Source organism: Parasteatoda tepidariorum, chromosome 4 (assembly GCF_043381705.1).
Source record: "Parasteatoda tepidariorum isolate YZ-2023 chromosome 4, CAS_Ptep_4.0, whole genome shotgun sequence".
Classification (NCBI taxonomy): Eukaryota; Metazoa; Arthropoda; class Arachnida; order Araneae; family Theridiidae; genus Parasteatoda; species Parasteatoda tepidariorum.
This window is the reverse complement of record NC_092207.1, coordinates 31,761,841-31,784,073: the sequence shown is the minus strand read 5'-3', so window position 1 is coordinate 31,784,073 and position 22,233 is coordinate 31,761,841. Positions and strand designations below refer to the sequence as shown.

The following is a 22,233-nucleotide window of genomic DNA, read 5'->3' as shown; positions in this document are numbered from 1 at the left end:
TTTTTTTTAATTTTAATTTTATTTTACTTTGTATGTCTTTTTTCTCTTCATTTTCATGCATTGTCATCCAATTCTGAACTATGTGCCAAATTTGAAGTTAGTAGCTAGTCGGGAAGTTAGTTTAAAATCTATTACAAAATTCCACCCGGACAGACATACACGAAGGCAAGTTTATATAAACGTGGTAAGAATAAAAAACTTGCAAGCAGTGCAAAAGATTGGGAAATGTGTATAATTGTACGCTTTTTTTTAAAAGTAAAAATACTTTTCAACACAGCGTTATGACTTTTGATAAAAATTGATTCGTTTTGCAATAATTTACTCAATTTATCTTTATGAATAAATATTTCCAAATTTTTATGTAGGTAACTTATTTAACTTGATCGATTAACTTTTTACAATGATGTATCCATTTCTTCTGTAAAGAAAAACAGAAACTGATGGTCATTGCTAAACAAACAAACAAAAAACTAATGCTTGTTACTTGTTTATATTTTTATTAAAAAATTCTTATAAAAATAAGTTCTTAAATAAATAGAAACGCACGAACATTTAGTTTAAACTTTGACTATGAAATTTTTTTAACAATATGTAAATTTTTATTATTAATGGATTTCTTATGGCATTTACTTAATTAATTAAAAAAATTCGAAAAAAAATATGTAAACGCAAACAACTAACTCCTTAGATTTTATAACTCAATTTAAGCATCAAGTTCGTTTTTAGTATTGTAAATGAACAAACAGCAATAACTAAATTTCAGAAATTGAATTCTGTCATGAATAATTATTTTGAAAGAGAATTTCCATCGAATGCTGTGCTGCTCACAAAAAGTGATTTTGCTTTAAAAAAATATTTTTAATAAAAAATGGGGTAGTTCAAAATGCGATAGTATTATATTATTGTTTATTTATTGTTTTTCCTTAAACTAGAATTTTATTCATAGTGTTTTGTTTGTAAGATATTAAATATCGCGTTTTATTTCATTTGCATGAAATTCTGCCTCATTGTGTGTGCGAGATTGCCCCATAATAATTTGTTTGATCGAGATTCTACCTCAAGGTAGAACAAGATTCTGCCTCAAGGTAGTTAGAAAGAGATTATGTCCCATTATATTTTGTATGAGTGAGATTCTGTCACGTGGTATATTGCTTTGTTCTGCTCAATGATATTTTGTTGAGTGATTGATCTGAAAATTTAGTTTTTCAGTAAGTAGCCAGTGACCAGTAGACTCTGATAACTTATTAGCCACCTTTCCCTCAAACTTTATGATTCAGTGATTGATATTGATGATCCTTTTCATTTAATAGCCACTTTTTGTCAACTTTTTCTTCTGCTTGCATTAAATTTTATTTAAAAAAAATTAATATTAGAAATAATCTACGGCTATAAAAAGTAACTTCAAGAATAAACATTTTATAAATATAAGCTGAAATTTAGCGAAACATACTGACGGAATTTTAAAATTATTTGGGAAGGTAAAATGCATTAAATGTATGCATTACAACTTCTAGTAAATATGTGAATTGTTAAAGAACTCTCTTTCCACATGTATCTTTTTACCACAAATTAATGGATTCTGAAGGATCAAAATTTTGAATTGCGACATTGAACAGCCTGATGAAAATTGTGTTTGCCAGTTACTTTCTGCTGTACTTTTATCATTAAACGATTTTTTTAAAAAAAGTAGATGGTTGTTTATTAAATTTAAGTCGGCAGCTTTTACTTGTTCACTCTCCGCGTGGTGGATGGCGAGTGATTATTTTCAGGTCTATTGAGTGATCTCCACGATATTTTGACTCAATAAGTTTTTCCTTTTTTTATGTTTTGAGTAATGATAATTTTTAAAAAAATATACGCTAGTAATATTATTTAAACATTTTGCGAGGGCAGTATCGTTGAAACGCAATCGTTGAGTAACACAATATCACATGCTTACGCATACATATCCCTCTTCACTCTGAATTGGAGCATAGGGCTTCCATCATAGATTTCCATCACTCTCTATTTGTAGCCAGGTATTGCCTCTCTTCACGCCTTTTCTATTGTTTACAATTCGTTTACAGTCGTTCTGCTCCAAGTATTTTTAGGACTTCCTTTTTTTCTATTTCCCAAAGGATTCCAATCGAAAAACACGTTTTACCTTAAATTTTTTAAGTTTACGTAGAATATGACCACTCCATTTTCATTTACGTTTTTTTTTAATTTCTAGATCAATTCCTTTCTGCTTTGCTTTTCTAAAGATTTCTGCTTTACAAATTTTATGGAACCACTTGATACGTAAGATTCTTCTTAAACAGATGTTAATAAACACTTGAAGCTTTTCATGTTATTTTTTTATCGCAGTACCATGTCTTAAATCCATATATTAAGACAGACTTAACATTAGCATTGAGAATTCTAACTTTTGGTTGATTGGTTCTAATGCCACTCGAAACACGGGCAAGCCTGCTTGGTGAAACCGAGCAGATTTAAGGCAGTGTGTCCGTTTCTTGTTTTTCAGTAGCGCCATCTATGGCCAAGAATACGACTTCTGCCACACCAAACATCACACCCGTTTTATAGGGCGGACCCATTCATACATCCATTCATTCCTCCACAGATCGTAATTTTGACCTGAATCAGAGAACGATCGATCTTCAATGTTAGAATTCGTTATGTTTTTTTTTATTTTTTATAATTTATAACATAACTACTTAAAACACTATCACAGATTATCTAAAGAACACTGTATTGAAATGCCAATGCACTGACAAGTTTCATCAAAATTTGTAGGTTTGAAAGAGCGGTCAAGCATTTAAATCATTTGCCCAACAGTCCGTTGATGAAGGCAATGGCCACTTGTCATTCTCTTTCGAAGGTTAATGGAAAACTTCTTGGCCATACAGTGGATGTTAAAATATTTGAAGCAATAGGGTGGGTGAGTATCTAATATTATTTAATGCAAAGTATTAAATGATTTTAATGTGAACTACTAATTGATAACTAGAAATTTGGTTTATTTAAAGAAATATTGCAGTATGATTGTGTCAAGGAGAAAGATTTTATTCCACTCATAAACATAGTACTTTAGTTTTATAATATTAAACATAGCCCAAAACAAAAAGTGAAGGAATAATAACTTTAGAAGTGAATAGTCTTATTAGAATTAAGTAGCGATGAAAAGGAGTTTTATAGAAAATTAGAAAAAATCGGATTCTTTGACAAAAAAGTTGGTTCACAAAAGTTATACTTGCCATAATTGTTTGGAGTAACAAAGAAAAAAACCATGAAAACGGGAATATACTAGCAAAGCAACTCTCCATTTTTAATAAGAAACATGTTTCAAAATAATCTCGCATTGCAAAACGTTTTAAAAATCGCAAATTGTTCACTTTTATATTTGAAACACTTTAGCTTACAACTTTGCATGTTTCGGTCAAAAGAATTTTGCTTTATAATATTTCTTACCATAACTTATAATATAGCATGTCTGGATATTTTCAAACACTGCATGTGTAAATGTATATGGGCATTGTATATGTAAATAATGTATATCTGTAAATCACATTTTGGAAGTTATGATGTACTTTTTTTTCTCAGTGTATGAAGATATACTTACTCATTCAGTAATTATTGATCAAAATCATCATAAGATTGTAAATATTCCTCAAAAATATACATAATTGTGTTTTCTCTTGGTATATGGACATCAATTATAACCATGTTAAATTTGAAACTTGAATAAACTAGCAGTCACTGAAAATTTTAATTGGCAATATAATAGCTACTTATGTGGATTATTTTTTTTTTCATTTTAGGATTTGGAAGAACCTGATTTTGGTGATCAAGTACCGTTTGAAAGAGTGCCACCTCGAATAGTTTATCCTCAACCTACCGAAACTTCACCATATCAGGTAAAATGTAGACGTTTCCATCAAAATTTGAATGCACTCTTATGTACTTAACATTACTCACCAATTCAACTTAAATTTAGCAAGTTAAAAGATTTTAAGGATAGAAAATAATAAGTGATAGAAACATTAAATATTTCTAGGCGACTATATAAGGTACAGACTTGGTAAACTGAAGTTATTACCCCAAATACGGTGACTATTTATTTTCTTATTTAAGTCCAAAAAAAAAAATTCTGCAAGCGATTACAAACACATATTAGTAATAGCTACGAAGTGTTCGTTTTCCTGAGCAAACCAGAAAATTTCTTCACGTCATATGCTTCAAATATTATAACAAATATTTACATAATTCTGAAAATAATAATGCTGTTAGCTGAGAAGGCAATAAACAATGTTTAAAAAAAGATTAACCTTCACAGTCACAGCGTGTGGAGACAAACTGACAGAAGTCTGGGAAGATAGTTTATTTGTGACTAAATAGAAAACATTTTTTTATTATTACTCCGGTCTCTTAGCAAAGTTTGTAATTAATTTTAAAACTTGGCGAAATAAAATTTTGTTTCCTAAGCAGAATATAGCAAACAGTAAATTTTATCTTCCTTCATTTTTTTAATTGATTTAACAGGGGATTACTTTACTATCTGCGTTGTTAATTTACCAATGATTTCAAAACAGACAATTATACTATTTTCTCATGTCTAGCCAGCTTCTGCAATTGCCGTCGTGAGACAGTTTCCCTTTGAATCTCTACTTCGCAGAATGTCCGTGGTAGCCAAATCTCAAGGTAGTAGGCACTTTGAAGTGTACTTGAAGGGAGCTCCAGAATTGGTCAGCTCTTTGAGCAAACCTGAAACAGGTATGTAATCGATTTATGTTGTAGTTTCTTGAATTTGTTGAGCTAGCGTAACTATTGTTTATTGTAACTATTGTTAGATCATCACTTTGTTTATTTTTTTAAATGGTCTGATTGCATTCAATTTTTTTTCTAAACATTGGATCTAGTTTCATTCTTAAATTCAATTCAAATTATTCATTTTTATGGCTATTTTTTCAGTTCCGGATAACTTTAAAGAAGTTTTGGAGTTCTACACAAGACAAGGATTCAGAGTGCTGGGCATAGGAAACAAAGTATTGCCGGATGACTTCGTGTGGGATGACGTATTGAGGTTACCAAGGTAACAATTTCTACCGAAAAATAGTTTTAAAATTGTTTAGTAAGAAATACTTATGAATCTTTTGAATCATAGAATAAAAAACCAAGTTGCATTTTAATTTAAGCAAAGATATTTTACGTACATGTTATGGCAAAAACCCGAAGTCTGGTAAATCTTAAATTTTACCTGCAATACTCAGCTTTCATCAAAGTGGTTTGATGAAAGTTCGAAACATGCTTTAATATGATTCCATTTCAGCGTTTTACCTTTCAAGTTAAGACTAGGATTTACCAAGTCGGTAAAACCTAGAAAACCATCTGAATTCGAGCTTTTACAGTAACATAACATAATATAAAAGAACATTAAGTATTTTAAGAATCCAATGGTTCGATTCAAATCCCAAGAATGAACTTGGAAAGAAGTACTAAAAGATTATTAGATGGAAAAGCACGAGGATCAATATCTGGATTAAGACTAATAAATAGATGGAAATAGCACATAAAAGAAAATTTAAAATTACCAACTACAAGAAAAAAGGGAGCTAACTGAAAATAATGGTAAAATATTCTGAAAAAGTCCAGGTTCTGCAAGAGATTGCCTGACTTGATGATGATTGTGATTTTAGAACAATCTAACAATAGCAAAAAGTGTAATAATGTAAAAAGAATTAATACAATATTTACTGATAAAAATATTTAGTTGAACTTATTTAATACAAAACTGATGCAGTTAAAATATATTTCATTGTTTTAGAGAAGAGTTAGAATGTGACATGCAGTTTCAAGGTCTAATTGTCTTACAAAACAGATTGAAACCTGAAACCGTTCCAACTTTGAATGTATTAAAAGCTGCTGACATAAGAACTATCATGGTGACAGGTACACTACATTTTTTTAGTATATTTCAATAAATAAACAACAATATAAGATCAGTGCAAATTTCAACAAATCAAAATTTTTAAAATATGTTTCATACAATAAAAGTAATTTGCATTATCCTTCTTTTTTAAATGATTTGAATTTTTGAAATAGTTTATCGAATGCTATATCCTATTTCCTTATGTTATTCCAATATTTTTGCAGTTCATGTTTGACCTGAACAATATTGTTACTATGAACAATATTGTTACTTGAATATTCAGTTATAGGCTCAAAGAGGGTGGTAGCAAGGTTTTAAGTCCTGTAGAATCTAATACCCACTAATCTGACAATCATGAAATCAAAATTTCGAATAGCATGGTGACATGAAAAAATGCCACGGAATACGATAAAAAAGTGCGTGAATGTTTCGGTAAAGAAAGCTAAGAAATTCATGCATTGGCTATGAATCGTGATGCCGAGGTCTGTTTACCTTCCAAATTATTGAAAGAAAATGTGTTGCAGATAATGAATGTGAAATGTGTTGGAGGTGAAGAAATAATGAAAAATGACTATAGCTAATGAATAAATATAGCAATGAATAAAACATCGCAATAAATATATGCTAAGGAATAAGTGCAGCAATTATACAACTGTTCCACAAATTTTATGCAAAATAATTAACACATATGTAAGGAGAATCTTTAAAAATAGATTGATTTCCACTCGCTTTAAAAAAAATTTAATAAAAAGATGTTAATGATTTACTTTAATTGAGAAAAAGATTAAATGAGATAACAATTCAGTTTTTAAATCATGAAAAATATGTGACGCTGATTTTAGCTAGACAATCTGGTAGTTTTAATATTTTAAAACACGCTTCTTTCGCTATTAGATAGTGATTTCAATAACATACCTCGTTATATATATATATATTCTAACAATAGCAAAAAGTGTAATAATGTAAAAAGAATTAATACAATATTTACTGATAAAAATATTTAGTTGAACTTATTTAATACAAAACTGATGCAGTTAAAATATATTTCATTGTTTTAGAGAAGAGTTAGAATGTGACATGCAGTTTCAAGGTCTAATTGTCTTACAAAACAGATTGAAACCTGAAACCGTTCCAACTTTGAATGTATTAAAAGCTGCTGACATAAGAACTATCATGGTGACAGGTACACTACATTTTTTTAGTATATTTCAATAAATAAACAACAATATAAGATCAGTGCAAATTTCAACAAATCAAAATTTTTAAAATATGTTTCATACAATAAAAGTAATTTGCATTATCCTTCTTTTTTAAATGATTTGAATTNAGCAGAGCAGGCTTATCTGTCAATCTCATGACCGGCAGAACTGGAGTTCGAGTCCTAGTGTTGACACCACAATATTTCCTCCATTCCCTTCAACAAATGAAGAGTTTCCAGTGTCCGGCACTCTCCAATGCCCATTACCTTATCGAAAAGTCGAGCTTCTATGTCTAATTAAATAATAATTTTTTTTTGCGTTTTTGAAAAATTTTAGTTGTCAATGGTTAAAAAACCGTATAGTTTTGTATTCATGGTTTTATAACCATACTTTTTGCAAATGGTTTCAAAACCATAAAGGAAAAAAAGGTTCTTTCCCAGCAAGCTTTACGGTTAATCAGATGGTCAGACAGCTGCTAGTTATTTTACCATAATTTTAGGATGAAAATTTTAACAGTGTGTTATAATATTTTACAGGAGATAATCTTTTGACGGCTATCACTGTTGCTAGAGATTGTGGAATGATTGAAGAATATGATTCCGTCATATCCGTTCAAGCAAGTATCGTTGGAACAGAATCTTCAAAAATGGATGACAAACCACGCCTTCAGATCCACTATAACTATGCTAAACTTCCAGGATTCAGTGAAAAGCTCAACATGGTTCAAAATGGTATGATTGATGTAAGTAGCGGATGATTAGTTCGTTAAAGTAATTTATTTCAAAGATATAAAAGATAATATTATGGATGGATATAATATATAAATGTGTTTGAAATTGTACACTTTGAGCAATTTGCTTTACGTATATATCTTAGACGATACCCACAACCTAATTTATCCTTTAGTGCCTAAAAATATAATATAAAAATTTTAGATCTCTTCATATATTTTTAAAGGAAAAGAGAACTATCGTATGTGAATTACTAAAATCATTTTTTCAGGATATTTGCGCTCCTACAATCGAGAATTCAAATTACCACTTAGCGATGGAAGGGACAACATTTAATTTGATAAGGCTTCACAACACCCAGTTACTTGATAAAGTAAGTGTATGCATATTATAAATATTAAAAGTTTTTAAATGATGCTTTTAATAAAGGTATTTTCATAAATCTCGTTTAATAATTATAACAAACCTCAAAAAATTTTCTACTAGTAAATATATCGTTTTTCTGTTAATTTTAAGAATTCTTAAGAAACTAGAAATTCAGAAATTATATTCGTACTGATATTTTGGAAATTTATCAATCTAAAAATGAATCGATTGTATAAATATGATTTTATATAATTTTTTAGAAATTATTTTCAGTTTTACTAGGATTGAGTAAGAAAATATTTTGCAGTTGTTCAAATGTAATTCAGATAATTCTAAATAGCAAATATATTTTATTTGCGTTTATTTATGAATACTAGATAAATCATTAATAAGAAGCGTGATGTTAATTTTAAAAATTCAAGATTAAAAATGCAGTTTAAAAAAAATTGGAAAACTTTAGAAAATTTAAAATTATGCTCGTTCTGAGATTTTTAACTGTTCAAAAAATAAAAATATTGTTTAAAATAATTTCTTTTATGTTAATTTGTGAGCTAAGTAAGTTTTCTGAGTATTCTCCTTCCTTTTGTCCACAATAAGTTCTTTAATATATAAAAATTTACTTTTCATAAAATATTAAAATTTATTCGCAGATTTTATCTTACTACTTTCTGCTAAAGAATGACTGAATAAATGTTGTTTTTATGCTTAGTGATATACCATTTTGAAGCGGTTTGTCACGCATTAATTGAAAAATTTTCGAACCATATAAAAAAAAAATGCACTGTTGGAATTTCCATTCTAAAATTATGGGGAAATAACCGGCAGCAGTCTGTCCATCCAATTAACCGTGAAGTTTACGGTAACATAATTTTTTTTACAAGTACGGTTTTGAAACCGTAAAAATTATGAATTCAAAACTATACGGTTTCTTAACCATTTACAACTAGGACGGTTCGAAAACAGTAAGAAAAAAGGAATTTGATTGGATGTAGGAGGTAGCCTTTTTGTTACGTAATGGTCATTTGGGAGAGCAGGACACTAGAAACTCTTCATGTATTGAATGGAGGAAATATCGTCGTGTTAACGATGGAACTCGAAGATCAATTCTGTCGTTCCCTCTCGACTATAATATGTATGCAGTTGCAAAGAGCTAAGTGGATTCACTTAGTGAGCTTAGTTGGTGCGATAAGGTTCTGGTTATTTAACCGTATTAGGTGAAAGTAGTTAATAAACGGTTTTTCTCACAGTTAACAGTTTGATTACCATGTTATTTATGGTTATTTGACTATTTCCTTTGAACATGGTAAAATAACAATTAAATGTTATTTAACCATTTTTTCGAGAAATTTCTAACAGTGTACTATTCAAAATTGATTATTCAGAAGTATCTTTTTCTCACTATTAATCTTTCATAGTTAGGCCAAATTTGCATAAATGTGTTCTGTGCAATAATATTTAATTTCTTGTTCAGATAGAATAGTTCTCAAAATGCTAGTGCTAAGTTTACAAAATGGCAAATGACTTATTCCATCCGGTTTTTATAAATAATTTTAAAGGAAGGAATGCTGTTTAAAATCGATTCATTTATAAATACCTCTATTTCTCACTAAAAATACTATGAAACTATTTTGACTAAAATCATTCATAATTAGGTCCAATCTTCACCATTGAAGCCTTTTGTGTAAGTTATAGATAAGTGCTGTATTGATAAATGTAATGATTTTTTATAATAAAATACAGATTTTAAAATCCTTTAGATGGTCTTAAAAGGAACAATATTTGCCCGAATGTTACCAGAACATAAACTTTACCTCATAGAGACTCTTCAGAATTTGGGGTAAGTAAATTTAAGTTGTCTAAAAAATGAGCATGTTTTTTTAAATATGATTAATTTCAATATTTATTTCAGTAATTTCAAACCCCATTTCAATTTTCTGCTTTTGAATATTAGTATTGTTACAGGACGTAGTTCTTACTAATATTACGTATTGAGAAGTATAAAATCTTCTATTTAACTTCTACTTTTTGTTAAAATTTTGTGCCTTTAATAGGCACCAAGTAGGAATGTGTGGAGATGGAGCTAATGACTGTGGAGCTTTAAAAACAGCACATGCTGGAGTGTCATTGTCAGTGGCTGAGGCTTCAGTTGCTTCTCCATTCACATCAACACAACAAAATATTCAGTGCATCCCAATGGTTATCAGGTAATAATTTTATCGAAATATTATGTCTTAAAAACGTTAAATTCGTTATTAAATCAGCGTTTTTCAGTTTAGTTATTTAAATCAGATGTAATTATGTAAACGCTTGTGCTGTGACTTTTTCTTCCATAAATTTGTATTCGACCATTTAATTCAAATAAAAAGTACCCTACTCTAAATGGTCTTTTTAAAATAGGGAAAGGCTGGATGGAACTAGGTATTTAGTTTAAAATATGCTTTAAAAATGCTAGTAGTTCATTAAAAAGAGCTTCAAATGTTTCTATGAAGGTTTTATACTTCAATTTTTTTAAATATGCAATGATATTATAAGAAAACAAAAAATCAGTATTTTTTTATTCAAAAAAGAAAACTATGTCCATATCAAGTACCCCGTTTTGCCCAGATATGATGTGAAACAAAGTGGTAAAGAGAATTAATTAAAATAAAAACATATAAAACTAAAGGAAATGCAGAAAAAGAATTTTTTTACCCTATATTTATGCAGTTTTCAATTTTAGAAAGTTTAAATTTTGGAAAATATTTGAACCTTTTTTTTTCAATATCTACCTGGAGAATGAACTTTCGTTATACATTCTTCTGATTGGCGGATTTGATGGCCACTCTTTCAGGGGCACCATTTAAAGTGGGTCGACGTTGCTCCCACAGTAATGACTAATATTACAGAGAATGAAAGAACATCCATACTTTGCCCAGGATTTGAACCCAGAGCATTTCTGATGCAAGGCCAGTTCCCTAACCCATATACAGACCGGTCGTTAAATATTTGAAACTTAAGTTTTTTAATTTGAACTATACCTTTACCTACATGTTATGGTGCAATTTTTGTATATATTCGACAAGAAAGATTAGTGATCTCCTACAATCTATTTGCTTATTTACTCTATGAGCTTTCAAATATTGATTTAGTCACTCAGTGCAAGAGCCACTTAAGCTTCAACACATAATGATGTTACGTCTTTTTAAATAAAAAAGTTATTCAAGACTCATTTAATCTTTTTTATCATAGAAATAAATATGTGTTTTTTTTTATCTTCAGGGAAGGTAGAGCTACTCTTTCTGCCACATTTGGAGCTTTCCGTTACATGACGTGTTACTGTTTTGTATTACTTGCTGCAGTTCTGATAATGTTTTGGGTATATAATTACATTTAACTCAATAATTGAATTTAACTTTTAAAGAAAAACTTTTTAAATTATTTGCAAACTTTAATGCTCTCGATATATTTTTAGGATGGTCAAAAACCCTCTGATGGAGGTTATGTGGTTATAGATATAGTTCTCAACCTATTACCACCCATTCTTTGTAAGTATAAATTTGAAAAAGTTTGTGAAAATATTTTAATAAGCAAATAAATCTTGCAAAAAATGCTGCAAGTTTTAGTGAGATATTTTTAATGTAAGAAAATTTAAGTACTTAAATATGATAGCTAAGCAGCGAACGTATATTCTATTTCTTAATTTATTCTAAAAATATATATTAGAGGCGATGAAAACAGAAAACTCTACATAATTTTATTAATGTCATAAATACCATGAATGAATTAATGTTTTTTTTTCAGTCGGAAGTACGGAAGCTTTCCCCGGACTGGTTAAAAGAGCACCAACTCGAAGCATAATTAGTTTCTTACCTCAGTTTTCAATGTTTTCATTCATGATCATTCAGATTGGAGTGTATGTTTTGGCCTATGAATACTGCTTAATGCAACCATGGTAAGAGAATTTACTACTTAGAATGAGCATCATATTTGTTCTAACACGTTATCACTAGACACAAATGAGTCAAGAAGCATAAAAAAACTTGAATATTTGCTAATGCTTATAATGTTAATAAAAATTAAGCTAAGGAAAAATAACGTGCTAAGTTGAAATCTTTATTATTTGTGGAGCCGGTGAAGGTTTACTTTTTAATGTTTAGCAGAATGGCACAAAATTTGGATGTGGATACATGCATCACCTATCTCAATTTGAAAAAGGAAACCTGAAATTTCAGCAATTAAGTCCCACTAGTAGAAAGATAAAAAATTTCCTTATCCATTTGTTAAGTTGAACTTCATTTAAATGGACATATTAATAATTTCAATAATATAATATAAGGATTATGCAAAGTAGTGCAATAATTTGATTAGATTAAATTGCCAGTTGATTGTCGCAAAATCAAGGTAAAACACTTAGAAATCAATACATCAAAATTAAACGATGATAGAAACTATATATGATCCGAAATCAAATGGAAAAGCAAAAAAATGAAGAGACTATAAGGACATCTGGTGATTTCTAAAAAGTGCAAAAGCATGATTAATCAGTGGTTACTCTGATTCTTAGAAGCGCAATATGTTCCATGAATAAGTTTCTAAGTTCCAGACAAAGGAATAAATTCTCTAGGTTACTGCTTTTACCAAGTGAAAATACACCATCCCTAGCATGATCAAGTATCTTTTCTCACATATAGACTTGAACTGCATGAGTTGGCATGAAAAGTTAACGCATGTGATAGTGCCCTATATACAGTAGGGATAGCAGCGATATCTTCAAAGATATAAATTAACCTTAGAGAAAGCAACGCAGATTTCGTATTCATAATCAACCATTTCGCATGAAATCATTTAAAATAAATTTTAACTTGTGATAAGATGTTTACGCCTAGAATAGAACAATGTGGGGTAATATGATTTTTGGCAGCAAAACGTGAACGCAATACAGGCATATATCGTCGAGCGTACAAAGATAATGGCGAATGCTGTCTGGGATAAGCGGCTGCGAACAAATGGTGTAAAAGTTTCGCGTGGACATATAGTCTGCTTTTCACTGGAACTACTCAACACACTAGACTCGAGCGTTGGTGATTACGGTGTTGACAAAAAATAGTCACTTTGGATAGGAGCGTGGGTTAACGCATCGGGTTAGTTAACGTAGGGAGAGTTATGCCATTTCCGCAATTCTTCCGTATTTGAAATAGTTTTGCTCTTGTTTCCATAGCAGTAGACAACCTCAGACCTTTTGTGATAATTGAACAGTATCATTACCGGATGTGCTAAAACCCTTAGTAAGCAAACGCCATGAATTTTTCATGCATCCATTTCCGAATTGGATGAAATCAGTTAAACGAATAGTTACGACTTGAAATATCCGCGCAAAACTTTGTTTGACATAAGTGAAAGAATGAAGCAATCACCTTATGCCACTAAAAGGTGGATGATTTTATTCTATTTCATTATGGATGCATCAGCTTGATTTTACATCACCTTTAATTGTTTCTCGCATGAATTTCTTAGTAAGCAGTATGAAATTCATTCCTCTTACCTTCGTCACAACCTTAAAAAATGGCATTGATATTGCTATAGCACTTCTGATTCTATCACACATGCCCGCCATTTATTTGAATAACCAATACATATTGTATTTAAATACTGAGGTTGGAATATTGATTTTACATAAATGTTATGTTTTAGGTATGAACCATTTGTGTACAACAAAACGATGACCCACACTCCTGCAGCTTCCCATTCTGGTACGGCTATCCTTTCGGTCAATATGATGTCATATGTCATTGCTGCAGTTATTTTTGCACCAGGACCACCATACAGGAAGAATTTCACCTCAAACAGTATGGATTTTCAAGATTTAAATTATAATGATTTTAATAATAAATAAATAATAATGATTGTAACAATAAAAATGAATAAAATTTTGAAACTGGAAAATGCCACAAGCGACTTTGAACTTTGTTAAAGTAAATTTTAAAAAATAAATTGAACAAAAATGCTTTTTTCAAGAACTAATTTTTTTTTTTTTAAAAGTATGCATGAGAAATTATTTTTCCTAGTGATTCAAAATGTAAGCAAGTGCAACAATTTTGATTGGCTCTATCTTTAGGGGGAAATGATAATTCCGTCTTTAAAAATGTTTAATTTTTCAATATTCAGCTGAGAAAATAAATTTTATGACACTGCCATGTTATGACTTACAAGAAATAATAAAATTCTTATGCTAGAAATCCTTGGATAAAACCCATTTTTATTTTTTTCTTCAATTGACATCTGTGTTTATCTTTAAAAAAGAAACTACGTCACAATAGACAAATATTTATCATGACAATTTTATAATATATATTGAATCAAAATGGAAACGTATAAAGAAGTAAAAAATAATTAACAACTCTAAACTGAATACATGAAAACGCACTTTATTGCTAGAAAAATTGTTAGCTATTATTTTTAGCTATTATTGAAGCTAACAAGTTGAGTATTATAAACATATCAAAGTTTCATAAGACAAGGAGTTTTTATGTTTTCTTTATTAGTGATTCATCAGATTTTTATAGTGCTCTTCTTTTGCTAACTTGAATATTTATTTGCGACTCCTATTAAACATAGTTATTTGAATTCATTTCATTCATAAATATTAAAATATATATAAATATTAATATATATATAATAATGTATATAAATGTTTAAAAATGTATATAAAAAAGCAATCGTTACAAAATCATTCCTGATATAACTACAACTTCAAAAATATGTTTGAAATACTTTTCAATTGCTTAATGAAAATTTCTTATTCTAATTTATTAAAATATTTTCTTTACAGAAACGTATCTCGTAGTTGTGTTTGCAGAGTTTTTATTAGTTACATACTTCACTATTTATCCAGCCGATTCTGTTGCAAGGTTTATAAATGTAAATACATTTACTCCTCTACTTATTAGTTTTATTTTTTAATCATAATTTTCAATTGTTTTTTTAATCTTCATAAAATTTGTATACATTCTTAAAAAAGAAATTTTGAATTAGAAAGATTTATCTAAAAAGAAAGAAAAACTTTTAAAAACATTTTTAAACCATACTTTTGTTTGAACAGAGTAGAAATTCAATAAAGTAAAAAAGGTAAAAAGAAGCAGGATTATATTTATAGTTAGATAATGCATCACAATAATTTATTGGAGTTTGATAGTAATTACTAATGTAATTAATTTTGCTAATGCTGTTTCGAAAAATTGAAATTAACATAATGAGAAAAATAAGATGCAGTATGAAGCAGTGTTTTCTTATTTTTGATAAATTAAGCAAATATACATTTTGCTATAGGTGAAGTTTAAGCAAAATTTATTTTTTCTATTTAATGTACACCTTGTATAAGTAATAACTTAAAAAAATGGAGATGTTTTTATTGTTAAAAAACTTATCTGGCTCCCACATTATGTTTTATAAAATTTTCAATTAAAAAGGAATTGATATTTATATTAAACGTCTTGCATTGAAGAAGCAATAAATTAATTATAAAATGTCTAAATTAACAATTTGTCTTGCTTTGAAGAAGTAATAAATTAATTACAAAATGACGATTTTACAAAATGTCTAAATTATATTAGAAATTTTTTTATTTCCAGATTCTCCTAATAATAAGAATTTTTCTTTATTAAGTTGGGGATGTTTTGATTATTTTAAAACATATATTGCATATCAAATTTTATAAAATTTACATCTTGTACTATCTTACTTTAATTTATAATATGAGGCCATAAAGCGATTTCTCTTATGAAATAATTCAGCTTTTGCTGAAAGTTCATTTACCTTTTAAAATTTTTAAATATTAATTTTATTTAACATTCGTGTCATATTTTAGATATCGTACATACTTTATATTGTACATACTTTACATCGTGTCATACTTTATATCGTACTATCTTCGTTTAGAACAAAATTTAAATCGATTGAAATACAGCTCATTATGATGGTAATGTATGTTTTGTTTTATTTTAGCTTAAACATGCACCATTTATTGAATTTCATTTATTGCTGTATGTGTTGTCTCTGGCAAACTTTATTATTTCATATATTTGGGAGGTAAGAACCATCTTTTCTATATTCGCAATTTCTCTACTCTCAAATTATCTATTTTTATCTTCTAAATGAAGTTATTATAAACTTTATTGAAAAAATCACAGCTAAATACCATAAATAGCGGCTAAATACCGTAAACGTAATAAATTATATATTTAAACACTCACATTTATAAACGTGGATCAATCAAGTCTCAATTCCGAAGTTTTAGAATTAGGAAAAAAATTATTAAACATAAAATTCCCTTCGCGTCTGGATTTTAAAATACTTAAAGATAAATGTTGTATGCACCCTAAAAAATCTCACTTCTATATTTCGGTCAGTGACCGATAAAAAACATGTTTTAGACACTGACCATGATTATAAATACTCGCAAAGCTAACATGATCTTAAAAACAAAGATCTGTGAGAAAATTTTTTTGCTCGTAAAATATATGGGTATCTTTAATTTGGGCCTTGATGTTTAAGATTCAGGTGATTTGTAAATGGAAATGAACCTTGAAACAAAGCCATCTGTCGAAGAGTTAAACAACGTGGCATAATTTGAGAGAGATGCTGTTTGGTGATGGTTGTGCTCGAACCAGGGAATTCTAACAGCCAGGATATCTATACAACCTTGTGTCCGTGCCTTTCTGTAACCGTCATAAAAATGAGTGTACACCCTTCAATTGAGTTAGAAGCTTTATATCTTAACCAAATAAATTAACGATGAACTCTACTAATTTTACTGAAGTTTTACAGGCACTCCAGTTATATTTTTGAAAGAAGAGAGGTGTATGTTTAAATTAACGATCAACTCTACTAATTTAGTTGAAATTCTCTAGAATAATGTGTACCGAGCGTTTTTCTCGGAGAAAGAGCCGAGAGTATAAAATAACGGCCGATTCTCCAAAATTAACGGAAATTTCTTAATGTATCAATTAAACGTGTCAAATAGTTGTATGGATTGATTTCAACTTTATAACGTTAATACTATTTATTTTTGTTTATACTGTTCTCTTGTTCTTCAATTGCACGATTAGAATTATTTATTCATTTGTTTACTTTACCTAAAAAGAGTATTTCTGTTTCTGATTTAGATTTATATATTTTTATAGATACAGATTATAGAAAATAAATTTAATGTTAAAAATCCCTTTAAAATAAAAGGCTTGCAACGTTTTAATTACCTATAATTTAATTACCCTGCAAATAAGTGCGCAGAAGGATCTTTACAAAAATTCTAATTTGTTTTGAGTAATGTAGTGAAGTAAAGCGCTCTCCTAAACAGCCTTTTCTCGGTCAAAGGGGTCATGGAGGGCCAAGAAGTCATGATAGACCAATGGCCAAGGTAGACCAATGGCGTAATGACGCCGATGTGAGTGAGCTAATGGTGTTCCCGCGGCCTATACTTTCCAGACCATCCGGTACCCTTAAACCTGAATCTGGGTTTGCCTCAAGCCGCAAAGGGGTTAGAATAGTAATCTTTCACAATCACAGCTCAGTGATTTAACCACTGTTCCACTATGACTTTACCACTGGGGTTACGTCATTAAGTAGTTAAAAAGAAAATGTAGAATTGAATAGCAGATTTTTTCAAATAGCAAATTCACCGTGATAGCAATATTTGTCCCATATCAGAAGGTGAATAGAAGGTCCCTCGAAAGAACAGGAAGTGCAAAGCATGAAGGAGGAGGAAAACCGCTGTCTATATAAATTGGCTTGAGTTTTGGCTAGGCAAATTTAAAACTCCAGATATTCGAAATTATACTCATGTAATAAGGTCAGCTGTACACAGGTAGCATTAATGACTAATTGTAAAAGCAAATGAAGCAATGACATTAATTTCAGCAGTACTCTTTTCTTTAAAAGGTACTTATCCCTAAAAGGCTGCCGAAAAAAATTGCCGCACTATACAAGTATCAATTAATGTAATAGGTATACCTGTATAGGTATACACAATATGTGTGCTGTGGTAATAAGTTTCTATGGCTTCCTAAACGGGTAAATATCTTAATAGTATATAGTTAATTTAAATGTGGTTATTTTAACTCAATCAGCCCTTATTAATTTATTTTATTGATTACAATAGATAAACCAATAATTTATTAAAACAGTAATTATTATTTATTTGTGACTTTTTCTACCGTACATCATTTCAGATATTCTTCATTCAAGGATTCCTATTTGATTATGTGGTTCCAGCCATTCGACGCTTCAGAGGACCTATTCATAAATTCGAAAAGTTACAACTTCAAATGGCTTCGAATAAAAAATGGCCACCAGTTAGTCATTATGAAACAACTTTTCTCAGAGGTTAGTTTTTACTCGTAGATTGAGGACTAACGAAAATTTTAAAAGCTTTTGTTCGTTATTTGGTAGAGGATTGAGTAAAAACTAATTCGAAAAGACTATCATTATCTGTACTCATATTTTCTTATTACTATAAAAATGGTAGTGTTAATATGATTCTTGTATAACATGAAAAGTTCGAAACATTTATTCGGTTCTAAAGCAGAAAGCATAGAGGGTGCCCCGCAAATTCTATAACTACCCTCTTACTCTTCAAACCGCTTTATCTATGAGCATAGAATTGGATTAGACTAAAATGATTGTATTAACAAATTAGATTATCTTCAGGGCTTTTTTGTGAAAACTTAGAGCTCAGCCTTAGTGTCTGAAAAGCGGTGCAAAGTTAGAAGAAAGTTGTCAAATTAATGTCTTCGTCGAATTAATAGGAATTTTGTATGTACTTATATATTTTATATGATGTAATTAATATTAATATGACACTTATAAACGTTAATGATGATCAAAAAAACTCATAACACATGTTTCTTTGTTCGTGACTTCGTGCAATGTTACGTAATAGAATAATTGTTTCAGCAATAATGTCCCTAAGCTATCTGTTTATACTAAGTCAATGATGCTCTAAAACTTTGCATTGATCTCTTTTCTACTTTTTGTATGGACTCAAGCTTTATAATTTTACAATAGGTGGGAAGTGATTTTGATTAAACTCACCATTCTATTGCAAAAAGGGCGAATAGTTGATTATAGCAAATGATGAGTATTCAAATAGCAACTTTTAATCTAATTATGTCATTTGATTAGTAAGAATCACTAGACATTTATAGCTCGAGTGAATAAAAAGAAGAAACATAAATTTGAAGTTAATTTCAAAAAGCGTTAGCTTGATAACTACAACATCTTTTAAATTTAGTGTAGTTTTCAGGTTAGATGCGGTTACTAATCCAGAAAAAAAAATCCGCTTTTATGAAAAACAAGGTAATAGTTTTTTAAACTATATGTTTCCTTTTCTTGGTATATAAATAAACTGGTATCGAAAGGTTTATTTCTTCTAAATGAATTGTAAAATAATAATAATTATAATAATCTTGTCTTGTATTGTCAGATGAATTTGGCGATGACGAAATAGATGCTTGCGTCACTAGAAGTTCAATCAAGCGTTTGCAGTTACGTAGACAAAGCAGTGATATACGGAATTCCGTGAGAGTGGGTCTGAAATTATCAAAGTCGGAATCTATTGATGAACGAGCCGAAGAAACAGTTGCTTTTGTTACTTTCAAAGAAGGAAGGTCCAACACATTTCAAACTGGAACTTCAATCAGCAATGAGCAGAATTTTGTATGAAAACATACGCAAAAAAGAAGCCAATAGGTGCGTTTCGAAAAAAAAATCTGTTGGAGGTCCTCCAAGCACTCCAACTTATGAGTTTATATACTGTACATTATATGAACTCACGAGTTTGAATGGTTGGAGGTGATCTCTAACAGATCTATTTTACCACAGCACTGAATGGGTTTCAAGGTTGGTTTTTTAAGTGTTCCTTCCAAAGATGGAGAGAGACTGTTGAATTCTCAAACTTTCATTTTGTTATGTAAATTATTTTACGTTGCATTTATAAAGTACATATGTTGTTTACGAATTATTTTATAAGAAAAATATTCATTTAGATACCATCATTAATGTTCAATGATTTCATTGGTATTGATAGTAAAAAATATTATTTTTTATTCACTATTCATTTCTTAGAGTAATAATTCTCAAATCCTCGCATTTTAAAATAATACCGTCATACTTTAATTTGTTAAGAAAAATGGTGATCATTGTAATGTTCACAGCAGAAAACACGGATCACCCTTAATAAATTTTTATATGACAATCGAATTTTAACGTACTAGCTTGCAAATTAAATTGTTCAATAGGTAGCTCTTAAATGTGCTAATTAATTTGTATAAATGATGTTTTAAGTCAGGAAATCAACGACAGATACCATCTACCTTTTTTGACCTGTGTGGATGTCTAACCTTCAAAATTTGGGGGATTGCGCAAGCCGGAAAATATGATCCTCAATAGTTTGCAAAGTAAAACAAATTTTATACGTACTTTTTTTAAAAATTTGAATACTCGGGAACTATTCGGAAGTTCTTTCAAACTTTGTACTTTGTGATTTAAAATTACATTCTTTAAAAATTATGTAAAATATGCATTCTTTACATTTCAAATTCTTTTCAACTACTATTAAATAAATTAATAAAAAATATTAAATAATTACTAATATTTCCTTTCACACGAAATTATTTTTGGATAAATGAATTTTATGATTGTTGACAAAATACATTCGATTCGCTTAAGAATCTCTCAAGCTTTATTTTTTGACGAATTTAAATTTTTGACCTTCAAAATATGAGGGTTAGATCAGAGGTATCGACAATTAAGAAATATATTCCAAATCAAAATCATTTCATAACTGCATTTATTTTATTGCTGTTAAAAAAACTACGGAAACACTTTAATTATCCAATTAAAAATAATCAAAAGACAAGAAATAGGATACTGATACAAAGGATACTGGCTAGTCACAAAAAGGAGTAACTTTTTTTCCTAGATTTTAAAAATATCTACAAAATTGAATCTGTACTCTTGTTGTACATTTAATTTTTGCTCGTTCTAAGGAAAAATGTTTATAAATTACATAGAAAGATATATTTATAAATTATGAATATATTTTACTAGATAAAAAACATTTATAAATTATAAGCATATTTTTTTAGATAAAGAATATTTTTAAATGATAAATATATTTTACTATCTAAAAATATAAATAAATTATATGGAAAATAATTGTATGCTGATTATATAGGAAATAATTATATGCTAACTATATAGGAAAAATTTAAGTTTAACTTATTTAAAACTGTAACTTGCTACAATATTGCTGTTAAAACAAGCAGGGCAAGGATAATTGTTATTATCATTTTTCTCACTACTAGTAATTTCCTACTTTAAATTCAAAGATGTGAGACAGTAATGATGAATAGAAGCATAAATTTAATCTTATTTCCAAGTGTAGTTTGTTGTTGCTATTGCCATTGAAATGAACTCCGAAAATGAGTTTTAAAATTAATTGCATGTTATTCTTTTACAAAGACAGCTTCATAATTCAAATTAATTACGTGTGGAATAGTATTTGAGACACTATTCCCAAACCATTGTTACTATTTTATAACTGATATAGATTTCTCGAATAAGTAATCAAAAAAAAATTTTAATGCTTAGATATTTTATCAAAATTATGTATTTTATTACCAGCTGTATGTAATGAGATTTAGATTATATATTTTGCCAAATGACTGCTTGTTAATATTTGATGAAATAAAAAAAAAATCATTTCTTTCGTATTGTTTTATTTTTTAGTGTTTTATTTTAGTCTCCTCTCATTTCTTATGCAGAAAAAAACTCTGCAAAAATAAGTTCAAATATGTGTTTCAATATGCAAACATATTTAGAAAAAAAAACTGTTTCAAGTATTTCAACTTACTTCCTATCGAGCGTGGTGGCTCAGGGGATAGAGAGCTTGCCTCGCGTATTCAAATCCCAGCGATGGATGTCGATACGAAATCCGCACCCCAACGACGAAACTGCTGATATAAAATATCCTCAGTGGTAGACGGATTATGGGTTG

General features: G+C 29.2%; 1 protein-coding gene across 1 annotated transcript in view; it reads left to right on the top strand.

Annotated features, from left to right (window-relative positions):
* LOC107443403 (polyamine-transporting ATPase 13A3) overlaps positions 1 to 21,945 on the top strand; it is a 70,852-nt gene extending 48,907 nt beyond the window's left edge. Inside the window, exons 16-30 of the mRNA XM_016057250.4 lie at positions 4,599 to 4,752; positions 4,951 to 5,071; positions 5,804 to 5,928; positions 7,644 to 7,849; positions 8,110 to 8,211; positions 9,962 to 10,041; positions 10,256 to 10,408; positions 11,463 to 11,559; positions 11,656 to 11,728; positions 11,985 to 12,135; positions 13,875 to 14,029; positions 15,013 to 15,101; positions 16,185 to 16,268; positions 18,407 to 18,560; positions 19,660 to 21,945. Coding sequence (XP_015912736.2) covers positions 4,599 to 4,752; positions 4,951 to 5,071; positions 5,804 to 5,928; positions 7,644 to 7,849; positions 8,110 to 8,211; positions 9,962 to 10,041; positions 10,256 to 10,408; positions 11,463 to 11,559; positions 11,656 to 11,728; positions 11,985 to 12,135; positions 13,875 to 14,029; positions 15,013 to 15,101; positions 16,185 to 16,268; positions 18,407 to 18,560; positions 19,660 to 19,898 — 1,983 coding nt within the window. The 3' untranslated portion in view covers positions 19,899 to 21,945. The remainder of the gene's footprint in view (positions 1 to 4,598; positions 4,753 to 4,950; positions 5,072 to 5,803; positions 5,929 to 7,643; positions 7,850 to 8,109; positions 8,212 to 9,961; positions 10,042 to 10,255; positions 10,409 to 11,462; positions 11,560 to 11,655; positions 11,729 to 11,984; positions 12,136 to 13,874; positions 14,030 to 15,012; positions 15,102 to 16,184; positions 16,269 to 18,406; positions 18,561 to 19,659) is intronic.
* Positions 21,946 to 22,233: the final 288 nt, after the last annotated feature.